Below are 11,432 nucleotides of genomic sequence, written 5' to 3'. Positions count from 1 at the left end.
GGTAATAGTGTCTGGCGTATTCTTCTCTTACACTTTGTTCACACTACTGCTATGGGGTAATAGTGTCTGGCGTATTCTTCTCTTACACTTTGTTCACACTACTGCTATGGGGTAATAGTGTCTGGCGTATTCTTCTCTTACACTTTGTTCACACTACTGCTATGGGGTAATAGTGTCTGGCGTATTCTTCTCTTACACGTTGTTCACACTACTGCTATGGGGTAATAGTGTCTGGCGTATTCTTCTCTTACACTTTGTTCACACTAATGCTATGGGGTAATAGTGTCTGGCGTATTCTTCTCTTACACTTTGTTCACACTACTGCTATGGGGTAATAGTGTCTGGCGTATTCTTCTCTTACACTTTGTTCACACTACTGCTATGGGGTAATAGTGTCTGGCGTATTCTTCTCTTACACTTTGTTCACACTACTGCTATGGGGTAATAGTGTCTGGCGTATTCTTCTCTTACACTTTGTTCACACTACTGCTATGGGGTAATAGTGTCTGGAGTATTCTTCTCTTACACTTTGTTCACACTACTGCTATGGGGTAATAGTGTCTGGAGTATGCTTCTCTTACACTTTGTTCACACTACTGCTATGGGGTAATACTGTCTGGCGTATTCTTCTCTTACACTTTGTTCACACTACTGCTATGGGGTAATAGTGTCTGGAGTATTCTTCTCTTACACTTTGTTCACACTACTGCTATGGGGTAATAGTGTCTGGAGTATACTTTTCTTACACTTTGTTCACACTACTGCTATGGGGTAATAGTGTCTGGAGTATTCTTCTCTTACACTTTGTTCACACTACTGCTATGGGGTAATAGTGTCTTGAGTATTCTTCTCTTACACTTTGTTCACACTACTGCTATGGGGAAATAGTGTCTGGAGTATTCTTCTCTTACACTTTGTTCACACTACTGCTATGGGGTAATAGTGTCTGGCGTATTCTTCTCTTACACTTTGTTCACACTACTGCTATGGGGTAATAGTGTCTGGCGTATTCTTCTCTTACACTTTGTTCACATTACTGCTATGGGGTAATAGTGTCTGGCGTATTCTTCTCTTACACTTTGTTCACATTACTGCTATGGGGTAATAGTGTCTGGCGTATTCTTCTCTTACACTTTGTTCACATTACTGCTATGGGGTAATAGTGTCTGGCGTATTCTTCTCTTACACTTTGTTCACACTACTGCTATGGGGTAATAGTGTCTGGCGTATTCTTCTCTTACACTTTGTTCACATTACTGCTATGGGGTAATAGTGTCTGGCGTATTCTTCTCTTACACTTTGTTCACACTACTGCTATGGGGTAATAGTGTCTGGCGTATTCTTCTCTTACACTTTGTTCACACTACTGCTATGGGGTAATAGTGTCTGGCGTATACTTTTCTTACACTTTGTTCACACTACTGCTATGGGGTAATAGTGTCTGGAGTATTCTTCTCTTACACTTTGTTCACACTACTGCTATGGGGTAATAGTGTCTGGCGTATTCTTCTCTTACACTTTGTTCACACTACTGCTATGGGGTAATAGTGTCTGGCGTATTCTTCTCTTACACTTTGTTCACACTACTGCTATGGGGTAATAGTGTCTGGCGTATTCTTCTCTTACACTTTGTTCACACTACTGCTATGGGGTAATAGTGTCTGGCGTATACTTCTCTTACACTTTGTTCACATTACTGCTATGGGGTAATAGTGTCTGGCGTATTCTTCTCTTACACTTTGTTCACATTACTGCTATGGGGTAATAGTGTCTGGCGTATTCTTCTCTTACACTTTGTTCACACTACTGCTATGGGGTAATAGTGTCTGGCGTATTCTTCTCTTACACTTTGTTCACATTACTGCTATGGGGTAATAGTGTCTGGCGTATTCTTCTCTTACACTTTGTTCACATTACTGCTATGGGGTAATAGTGTCTGGCGTATTCTTCTCTTACACTTTGTTCACACTACTGCTATGGGGTAATAGTGTCTGGCGTATTCTTCTCTTACACTTTGTTCACATTACTGCTATGGGGTAATAGTGTCTGGCGTATTCTTCTCTTACACTTTGTTCACACTACTGCTATGGGGTAATAGTGTCTGGCGTATTCTTCTCTTACACTTTGTTAACATTACTGCTATGGGGTAATAGTGTCTGGCGTGTCTGATATCATGAAATACTGTATTTGCCTGTTTTTGGGACCATACAATCTAGTCCCTTTAAAGTATATGCCAAATTAGCGATGGCTAAAGTCGGTTCTTTGATATAGGAAGTCGAGCGATAGGCCATAGATGTTGCACCTGATTTGAAAGCCACGATCATTCAATGCATCAAATACTTGACACGCAAAGTTCATTTGAAACAAACAGAAATACACGATGACCCAGATGCTCATTTTGCTTTTATTTCCTCCAACTCATGCCAAATGACCAGCATTGAGTTACAAATATTATATTAAGGGCTGTAAGACTTTTCTACCCGAATACTTTACAACCTCTATGTCAAGTTGACCCCTAAACAGGCTAAGACTTTTTAACCCCTATGTCAATTGGGAAATCAAAGACTTTTTAACCCCTTTGTCAAGTTGACTCCTAAACAGGCTAAGACCTTTCAACCCCTATGTCAATTGGGAAATCAAAGACTTTTCAACTCCTTTGTCAACCTCTCCTAAAACGATGGCATTTCATCCCTAGTAAACGTGAAAACGGTGGTGCTCGTGCACTTGGTTCCTTCTGTAAGGTCAACTGCACCCTTGGAGATGGTGACACTGTGCCACAATCTGAAATGAACACCACCGTCGTCGTTTTCGTTAGTATATCCATCATGAGCAAAAATGTTACAAACATGTTATAATCAACCACAACAGCAACAGTACACTTTCATTTTGAAACAATATTATTATCATTACCATTTTATCATTTTAATTATCATAATTATTTTAGCAAGAATAACTCACCAACGACACACACGTGTATCCCATTCTAGTTTCGATCAGTTACATGGATTTATTATCAACGTCATATTAATCATGGTGTACGAGGGGTTGTCTCAGTAGTTCGTTTACCTTTCTCATAAGTTTTGTTTCAACCTGTATAATTGCATAACGTTAAGTAATTCTTGGTCTTAATGCAATAATATAAATGTAAAAATGTTCCATTTGCATTCTTCTATACCTACACTAGTAACGTCCAACGACGTTCACCAATTTTCCGTTAATAATTACTAGTGGGGGTCGATTGTTGGCGGAAGTCGATGACTCATTCAACGATCGGCGTTGACGTTTTCCGGAATCGATTAATCGAATCATTTTTGCTTTTGATTGTTTTGTTGACACAAATGTGCTTGTTGTTTGTTTAAAGAGCCTATAAACTACATAAATATTCCACTTCTTTATAGAATTAATGTGATTTTATTTGGTTTAAACAGTTATTATTTTTTTTATAACAAATAAACATTTACAACATACACATGCGATATATATATTTTATTTATCAGTCCCTATTTACAAAATGTGATGTGACACAAAATGTATTAGTTATATATTTGTGATAATTATCAACTAATCCGAGTTTTCTAAATGCAACATTAATACCAAATCATTCACATCAAAATCATTTACTAATTATATAAAAACAACTGTGTTCTGAAAGTCATTATATGTTGCTTTGAATATTAAATTAAATGTAGTATTTCCATTAAGTTTCATTAAGTGGTATACATTTTCTTAAAAAGTGTAACAATGTCACTTATTTATTTCATAAACAATACCTTCCTGTAAATTTCTATCTTTCTTATACATATCATTCTACATTGTGACGGAGTTGAGCCGGTGTGAATATGAGTCACCTGATTGTTTATCATGTAAACATCGGGTATGCAACGTTTCCATTCAAAACTCACAGTGCAAAAATGGAGTTCTTGATTTAATTAAGAAAAGGTAGGAACTATTCTCATATTACAATTGGTAGCAACCGTTCGACTGTACAGTCCAGTATATTATTTACTTATGAGCTAATATTCATGTCTGTAAAAAGAAAACAATTGTAAAAGGCATATTTCAAAATAACCTCAATGTTATCAGTTTGTATCATTTTATTAATATATGGTGTACGTTAATACAGACATTTCAAGTATGTAAGACATCACACATACAAATCAAGTTTGATAATAAAGTCGCACTCTTTGCTAATACACTCAGACAGAAAATAATGTATTCAGTTTTCAATTGCGACAGTAGTTTGTTGAGTAAAGATTCCTTAATGTAGTAGACAGGGATACGTTTGTACTAATCGGTTATGCATGTTAGCCATATACATTTAAATATTGATCAAACAGAGTACAGAATATCTAACCTGTTACAGTATTAGTTTTCAAATTAACCAGTTTGACCGGTTACATGTATTTGTGTATCGAATAATAATTATCTTGTTTTACGTCTTGATAAATCGATTGTAAATTGAACCCTGTTTTAAGATTCACGATCTGGGTGATAAATCAAGCGATATATTTGCTCTTGTTGTTTGCCTGATAAGGTTTATTCAGAACAGTTTTTCTATAGTTTGATGTATAATGGAGGTATCCGGTAAGAAACTCAAGGCGGATGTACATGACGCGACCTTCTGCCAGCCCTGCTCCTATGATGGGAAAACTCTTCCAGCCGAGGCCTACTGTACTGTTTGCCTTGAGTTCATGTGCTCTTCTTGCTCAAATGTTCACAAAAATCAAAAAAAATGTCGAGGTCTCATGCATTCTTGGATAAGAGAAGCATGCCGACATCTATAGAGGTTCAGCCTGATGTACCACAAAGCACAGTGCCTTGCGATGTCCATCCTGAAGAGTTTATTAAATATTTCTGTCCAACCCACCAGACACTCAACTGCGGACATTGTCTAGCCAAAGAACATAGAACATGTCATGTTGACATCATCTCTGAAATATCAAGGGGCTTTAAAGATAACAAAGAGTATGAAGACATCAGCAAAGCATTTTTCGAAAGCTCTTGGATACTGTGTTGAAGACGTTGACACCAAATTGAAATTAATCAAAGAGCTTGCTGAAAATGAAGTATCAAATTTACGGCAATACAGAGATAAGATAAACTCATACTTTGATGAGAGAGAAATTGCCCTTCTTATGATCATAGAGCAAAATAAAAGTAAAGATGAAACACGTCTCAACTCCATGAAACCCAAATGTGATGACCTCAGAGCCAAGGTTGAAGACATTAAATCCAAACTTGCAGAACAGGAGGGAAACACTACCCAATTGTTTATTGAAGTACAAAGAGCAAAGAAACAAATAGAAACTCTGCAGTTTGGCATGGTTGACATAAACAAAGAGATGGCTGTTCACCGCTACCAGATACTAATTGATCCGGCCACTGAAAGACTGTTGTCATCAAGCACGGGTCTTGGTACTGTAATCGAAATGTCGAGTAGCAAGGATAGGACATTGAGTAGGTGGTATTCGTGTATTAGTTTTATGATTCTATTTTTTAAGGTGGAATATACCTTTGTACGTCCGTTCAGGCAGTTTTGAACATAATTATTACACTGGACTTTACACCAAAATGAACTGATAAACGTTTGACCTCTACTTAATAATTCTAAATCATATGCAATTATTCTCAAGTGAAAATTTTATTTAAATACTTTTCGTCTTAAGCTTGTAGTTCCTCTGCTTTCCAATTAATAGGTATAAACATATTTCTAAGTGAGCTTTTGTAGCCATTTGACGTATTTAATGGTGTGAATTTTGTTGTTCTGCTCAGACTGCAACCATTTGGTGGAGCCTGATTCCGAAAAGCAGATACCTGGTGTGACGACAAAAGGTGGGGTTAAGTGGTCTCTGTTCTAAAATATATTCCGATATATTGTAGAATTAAAGGCAACTTGCAAGTTTTCTATTTTATATATTTATTATATTAAATGTACTTTGTATGCCTGTAAACTGCTCTATTAGCTCATGTGAGCGCTTACAAATGATCATGATGAGCTATATTGTGGCCGGCCTGTATCCGTCACCTTAATTTGTTTTACTATGTTTAATACTCATAATACAAGCCACATAACCTGTTTAGGAAATATAAACTAAACGAGAGGCTACAACTGAAAAACCATTTGAAATAAAATAAAGCATTTACTATCAGGAATACTTTAACTTTCGAGCTTGTAGAGTTTCGTGTTGTTTTGGCCACTATCGTTTAAGGCATCTTCATTTGATTGAAACTATTAGGAATGCGAAACATTCTTACAAACATAGCTCTTAATGTTTGAATTTATTAACGTAAACTAAAGGTTCTTAACAAACCATTCAACAATGTATAAGTTTTAGAAATGCAAGAATGCGATAATGTTTCACATGAATGTATACATATATGCATATGCATTAACATTCCCTTTTCAGTCATAAATCAGGTTGGAGTTGAGTCATTTCAAGATGATGGAAGTAGTGGAAAACTTACAGAAGAAGAAAGTCAGGATAGCGATAATATGGTTTGTATAATTGAATAATGTCATGTATAAAGGGAGCAAATATTTAAAGGTATGTTTTTTACCAATTGCTAAACAATAATCCGTTCGAGAGACGGTGTTGTGTTGAAGTGTTTAATTAAACATCACCTTACCTATTTTAAAACGACCGATCCTGTATTAGCCTTCTATTTTTCCAGGCAAAGGCAGAAGAACAAAACTGTTGTCCGATATGCTTGGACAATATCAGTGACCCAAAGAAGTTGATATGTGGCCATGTTTTTTGTACTAAATGTATTGATATGTGTTTGGAAGTTGGAAAGAAAGTGTGTCCAATCTGTTTCACAGTGGTCGGTAAAATCACTGGTGAGTTCAATAGTTTTCTCTTTTGTACGTATTTCATAGTATGGCGGTATATTTTTCTTTGATTATTAATGTCATTTTTTGTAGAATGAGAATAACCTAGTTACCGCGAATTTATGTGTATGAAAGTAGATCGATGCACTGTCAATTTGGCCCATCTACAGTTTCGATCAGGGTCCTAATCGGACTTCTATAACAAAGAACCTGGGTAATTATATTTACATGTCGTTTGGCGGACGGGTGGGCGTTTGGGAGGTTGAGCGTAAACCAGTGGTTATGCCAATTAACTTAAATTAGCATTGATGGAACTTGGAGTTTATGTAGCGTTTGTAAAGAGATATATTGAAAACGGTTTTGAGGGAGGTTAGGTCAATGTCACTGCTACTTAAAATAGAAAAAAATATTTCCAGCCCATAACTTAAATTAGTTAAGATTGATGGATAGTGATGATACGTGGTGTGTAGGTAGTTAATTGGACGAGCTAGCTTTCTGTTGAGGGGTCCAAAACAAGGTCACTGTAGCTAAAACTACTGAAATAGTTCCAGCCTATAAACTTTAGCTAAGATAGATGTAGGGAGAAATGGTGTATAGGAAGCTTATATGAAGTGCTAGACATAATTTCTTTTTAGGACGGTTGGATAGAGGTCAGTGTCACTTTCACTTAAACTAGTAAAATGGCTTCCGTCAAATAACTTTAGTCAAGAATGATGAATAGTAATTCGATTTGAAGGTAGCTTATTTAAAGAGCTGGCATGTGATTGCTTGTGAAAAAGGTGGAGTCAAGTTGATACTGAAAATAGTGAAACGGTTTTCGACAAATAACTTTATTTCAGAATGATGAAAAGTGATGAAACTAGATGTGTAGGTAGCTTATGTGAAGAACAACCTTAGGTTAGAGTAATATAAAATAATAAATCCTAGTGTGAATATAGCTTATGTGAAGCTACGGAATTGCGTTTAAGATCGGGGAAGAAGGTCAACATTATGAACATACATGACTGCCTTCCAAGTGAGTTTTAGATTCAAACTAAAAAAGAAATCTTAAATTTTATATACCATCTTTGGTATAATCAGATTGACGAAATAAGTGTAAGTAATTGTTGAATATGTTATTTCAAACATATTGAGCCGTTTCTCAAATATTGCTTGAGTTTTGATTCAAATTAAATTTTGCATATTTGAGTGGTGATTCTCAAACAATCAGTCTAAATTTAAAGATCTCTATTAGAAGATTAGTATTTAAACTATTACATTAAAGAAGCCCAGAAGTCATGTCCGCTAACCGCGATTGTAAAGATATAATAAAATATAAGATGACACAGTTGTTTCAAATATGTATGTATATTTATATAATCTATGATCGATTTTTAGCTTTCTTCAGTTCTTAACTAGGAAGAAATTGTGACGGCATGTTACATCCGTTCTAAACGTTTAATATACAATAATATATTAACATTGTTACATTATTGACATGGGCTGTAACTCCTATATTTGTTTGTCCATCAAAAGCGAGTTGCAATTCATTGATATAGGACAAAAACAAGGTTCCATCGTTGAGTTCCATCAATGTTTTGTTTAGAGCCGTACACAAATGAGGGAATTCAATTTTATTCATGTATTATGTATTTTCGCGTATAAAATAATGTTTCTTCTATGCTTAATTTTTAAAATGGCATACGTTTGAGTAAAATGCTATATTGCCTTACATAATATTTTAAAGAACAAACATACAATCATTAAGGTACAAGCAGTGATCTGCACTTAGCATTTCATTCTATTTTCAGGCGATCAACCCAGTGGAACTATGACAGTATACAGTACATGCGACCCAAAACAACGGGAGCTCATAATTAACTATAACTTTCCTAATGGTCGACAAGAGGTATTCCTTTTGTATATATGTACTTACGCTGCGAGTGATTGTGACATTTGTTTGTCATCAGAAGTACCTATCGGTCTAATTGTTTGTCCAAAAGTCATCATATCCAAAATCGGAGGACGAATAAAAAATGAACGTGTGTTTGTTTTTACAGATTTTACACAATTCATAGTGTTGACTGCTGACTGTTTAAAATGCTCAAAATGGTGCTAAATATGCATTTTATTAAATGTTCGAGTAACAGTCTCAAAAAGATATATGTTTGAGTAACAGTCTCAGACAGATAAATGTTCGAGTAACATTCTCAGACAGATACATGTTTGAATAACAGTCTCAGACAGATAAAGGTTTGAATAATAAACAGTCTCAAACAGATAAATGTTTGAGTAACAGTTTCAAACAGATTAATGTTCGAGTAACAGTCTCAATCAGGTATATGTTCGAGAAATAAATAGTCTCAGGCAGATGGTGTTCGAGTAACAAACTTTCTCAGGCATATTAGTATCAGACCGTTGATTAACATAATCTGACACCAAACATGAGTTAAAAGTAATTTTTGTACATGTTGTGTCTTATTTTAAGTGAGTTGCTGGCCTTAGCATTGAGCTTTCCCTTTATTAGAGTACATTGTTTTCTAATAAATACATTCGTTGACATATCAACAAGATCTCTAAATGAAATGGCATGTTAAAACGTCACAACACTGATATGGTTTTTTTCAGAGTCGTCACCCACCTCCTAGACAACCTTTTCGAGGGTCAAAAAGAACAGCTTACCTTCCAGACAATGAAAAAGGGCGTACCATTTGCCGAATGTTGAAAGTTGCTTTCAGACGAAAACTTGTCTTTACCACTAGACAAACTAAAGACACAAGCCGTGAGGTGATAACTTGGAACGATATTCATCACAAGACCGACCATGGGCCGTTCACACTGTATGTTTGTTTTATCTTCGAATTGTACTACATTGTTAACATTTGGTACCATATCATGTGCATGTATGCAACCAATAGGAAACGAACAATGGGAACAGATAGTATGTAAGTCAGTTGAAATGTGACGTTGTATCACTTTGAGTTATATGGTCAAAGTTTATATAGTATGAGATCGCAATAAACGATACAATCTGACAGATGTTCGATAGACAAACATTATTTACTTTGCCATTGAGTGACGAATTTTACAAAATCCGTTCAAGTATATCTGTTAATACGTTTTTAAAAAAATTTATAACAAGTCTTTTTTGTCATTATCTACAGGTGTGGGTATGCAGATCCGTCCTACCTGGAGCGTGTTACTGGCGAGCTTAAGGCCAAGGGTATAACTGAAGAGGATATTGATAGGCGTGAGCCAATTGACGGCACAATATACGCATAAATCAACACGGATTTGAAGAAATATTTCAAAAGTGCATCGTACTATTACAATAGAAATGTTTCCAAATGTTATTGTTGACGTCTTATAAAAGCTGGTGATAGTAGGTGTGTTTGGAAAGTTGTAAAACAAGGTGGTATGTATAATGTGTAAATTTTTAATTTAAAATCATGTTACTGTAATGCATATAGAGAGTCCTATGACAGACACTGATACTGAACTAATTATTATATATTTCTTTTGATGGATTTCAAAGTGTGAACTCGTCGTTAATTTTTATTTTCAATGTTTTAAGCAAATGTTGCTATGTTAAAAAAGTGCAGGTTGTTTTTAACAAGAGTTAAGAAAGGATAACGTGTTTATGTGTAATGTAAATATTGAACACACATAAATAATTCAACAAATATTGTTATGAATTTGTCTTTGTGTTAAATGTATCATTGTCTTAAGATTGTTGTCTGTGCGTGTGTATTTTTGAAGAAAAGGAAGAGTGTTTATTTATCTGCTTGTTCTTTTTTAAGGTTTTATTAAAGTCCCCAATTGAGTCTGCTATGATTGACAACATAGTTTTATCTAATTTTGCATTTGTAAACATTTCCCTTGTCGTAGGAGCTGTGGATTTTTGTTTTTAATTAATTTATTTCAACACAAACGCACAGTGAAAATTGTGTACGTACCTGGTTTCCAAGGTCAGTTTGCAAGGTCAAATATTAGACATGTGCCTCCTCCTTCAAGAGAGACTGAGAGGATGGCTGTAAGTGTATTAGATGGTAGTATTCATTTAAACACTCAGGATAACGAAGAATAAAACCAATTGAAATATGGGTCACTGATAATTTGAGACGTTCTTCAAAAATCAAGATCAAGGGTTATTCACGTTGTTGTCCATACAAATTTGGACTGTTTGAGATATTTAAAAAAAAGTTTGAAACCGATACTAGAAAATATGCCACCACCGAAACGAAGCCTGTTTAGATTTAAAGATGTTTATGGTTCAAAAGGGTAAAAGTGTCTAAAATATTTAATGAATTAATTTCGATGTCAAATCCATGGGTTGTGAAGATAAAATGATAGTTTGTTTACGAAATATATTCCCTTGGAACCTGCCACAATATACCCTGACTAATATTTGGTATGACTATTTACATATTTTGGATATGTCGGATCGAGGTCATTTTTATTTTAGAAAGAAATCGGCATTTATTAAAAAAACACATTAGGACAAATGGTTGAATCAACAGTTAACACTCGAAGACTGAATGTATAGATTCATATATTGATATTGTGCATTCGAGGAATAGAAGGTCAAGGTCAATTTTTTTTGGATGTGAAACACAAAACAAAC

The 11,432-nt window shown here is 35.1% G+C and overlaps 1 protein-coding gene across 1 annotated transcript; it reads left to right on the top strand.

Annotated features, from left to right (window-relative positions):
* The first annotated feature begins 4,983 nt into the window (after positions 1 to 4,983).
* On the top strand, positions 4,984 to 10,574 carry LOC128239011 (E3 ubiquitin-protein ligase DTX3L-like). Its single transcript, XM_052955419.1, has 7 exons — positions 4,984 to 5,457; positions 5,773 to 5,832; positions 6,408 to 6,496; positions 6,673 to 6,838; positions 8,620 to 8,717; positions 9,437 to 9,648; positions 9,973 to 10,574. The coding sequence occupies exons 1-7, from the start codon at positions 5,136 to 5,138 to the stop codon at positions 10,088 to 10,090; spliced, it is 1,065 nt and encodes a 354-aa protein (XP_052811379.1). The 5' UTR covers positions 4,984 to 5,135; the 3' UTR covers positions 10,091 to 10,574.
* The last annotated feature ends 858 nt before the right edge of the window (positions 10,575 to 11,432 follow it).

The sequence above is a fragment of the Mya arenaria genome, chromosome 6 (genome assembly GCF_026914265.1).
Source record: "Mya arenaria isolate MELC-2E11 chromosome 6, ASM2691426v1".
In the NCBI taxonomy this organism is placed as follows: domain Eukaryota; kingdom Metazoa; phylum Mollusca; class Bivalvia; order Myida; family Myidae; genus Mya; species Mya arenaria.
The sequence above is the reverse complement of the archived record's forward strand: the minus strand, read 5'-3'. Positions and strand labels throughout refer to the sequence as shown.

Excerpts from the sequence above, each read along its gene's own strand:
- LOC128239011 (XM_052955419.1), top strand. The coding sequence starts at position 5,136 with ATGATCATAGAGCAAAATAAAAGTAAAGATGAAACACGTCTCAACTCC. Across the intron at positions 5,833-6,407 it reads ACCTGGTGTGACGACAAAAG|TCATAAATCAGGTTGGAGTT; the intron begins GTGGGGTTAAGT and ends TTCCCTTTTCAG. Across the intron at positions 9,649-9,972 it reads GACCATGGGCCGTTCACACT|GTGTGGGTATGCAGATCCGT; the intron begins GTATGTTTGTTT and ends CATTATCTACAG.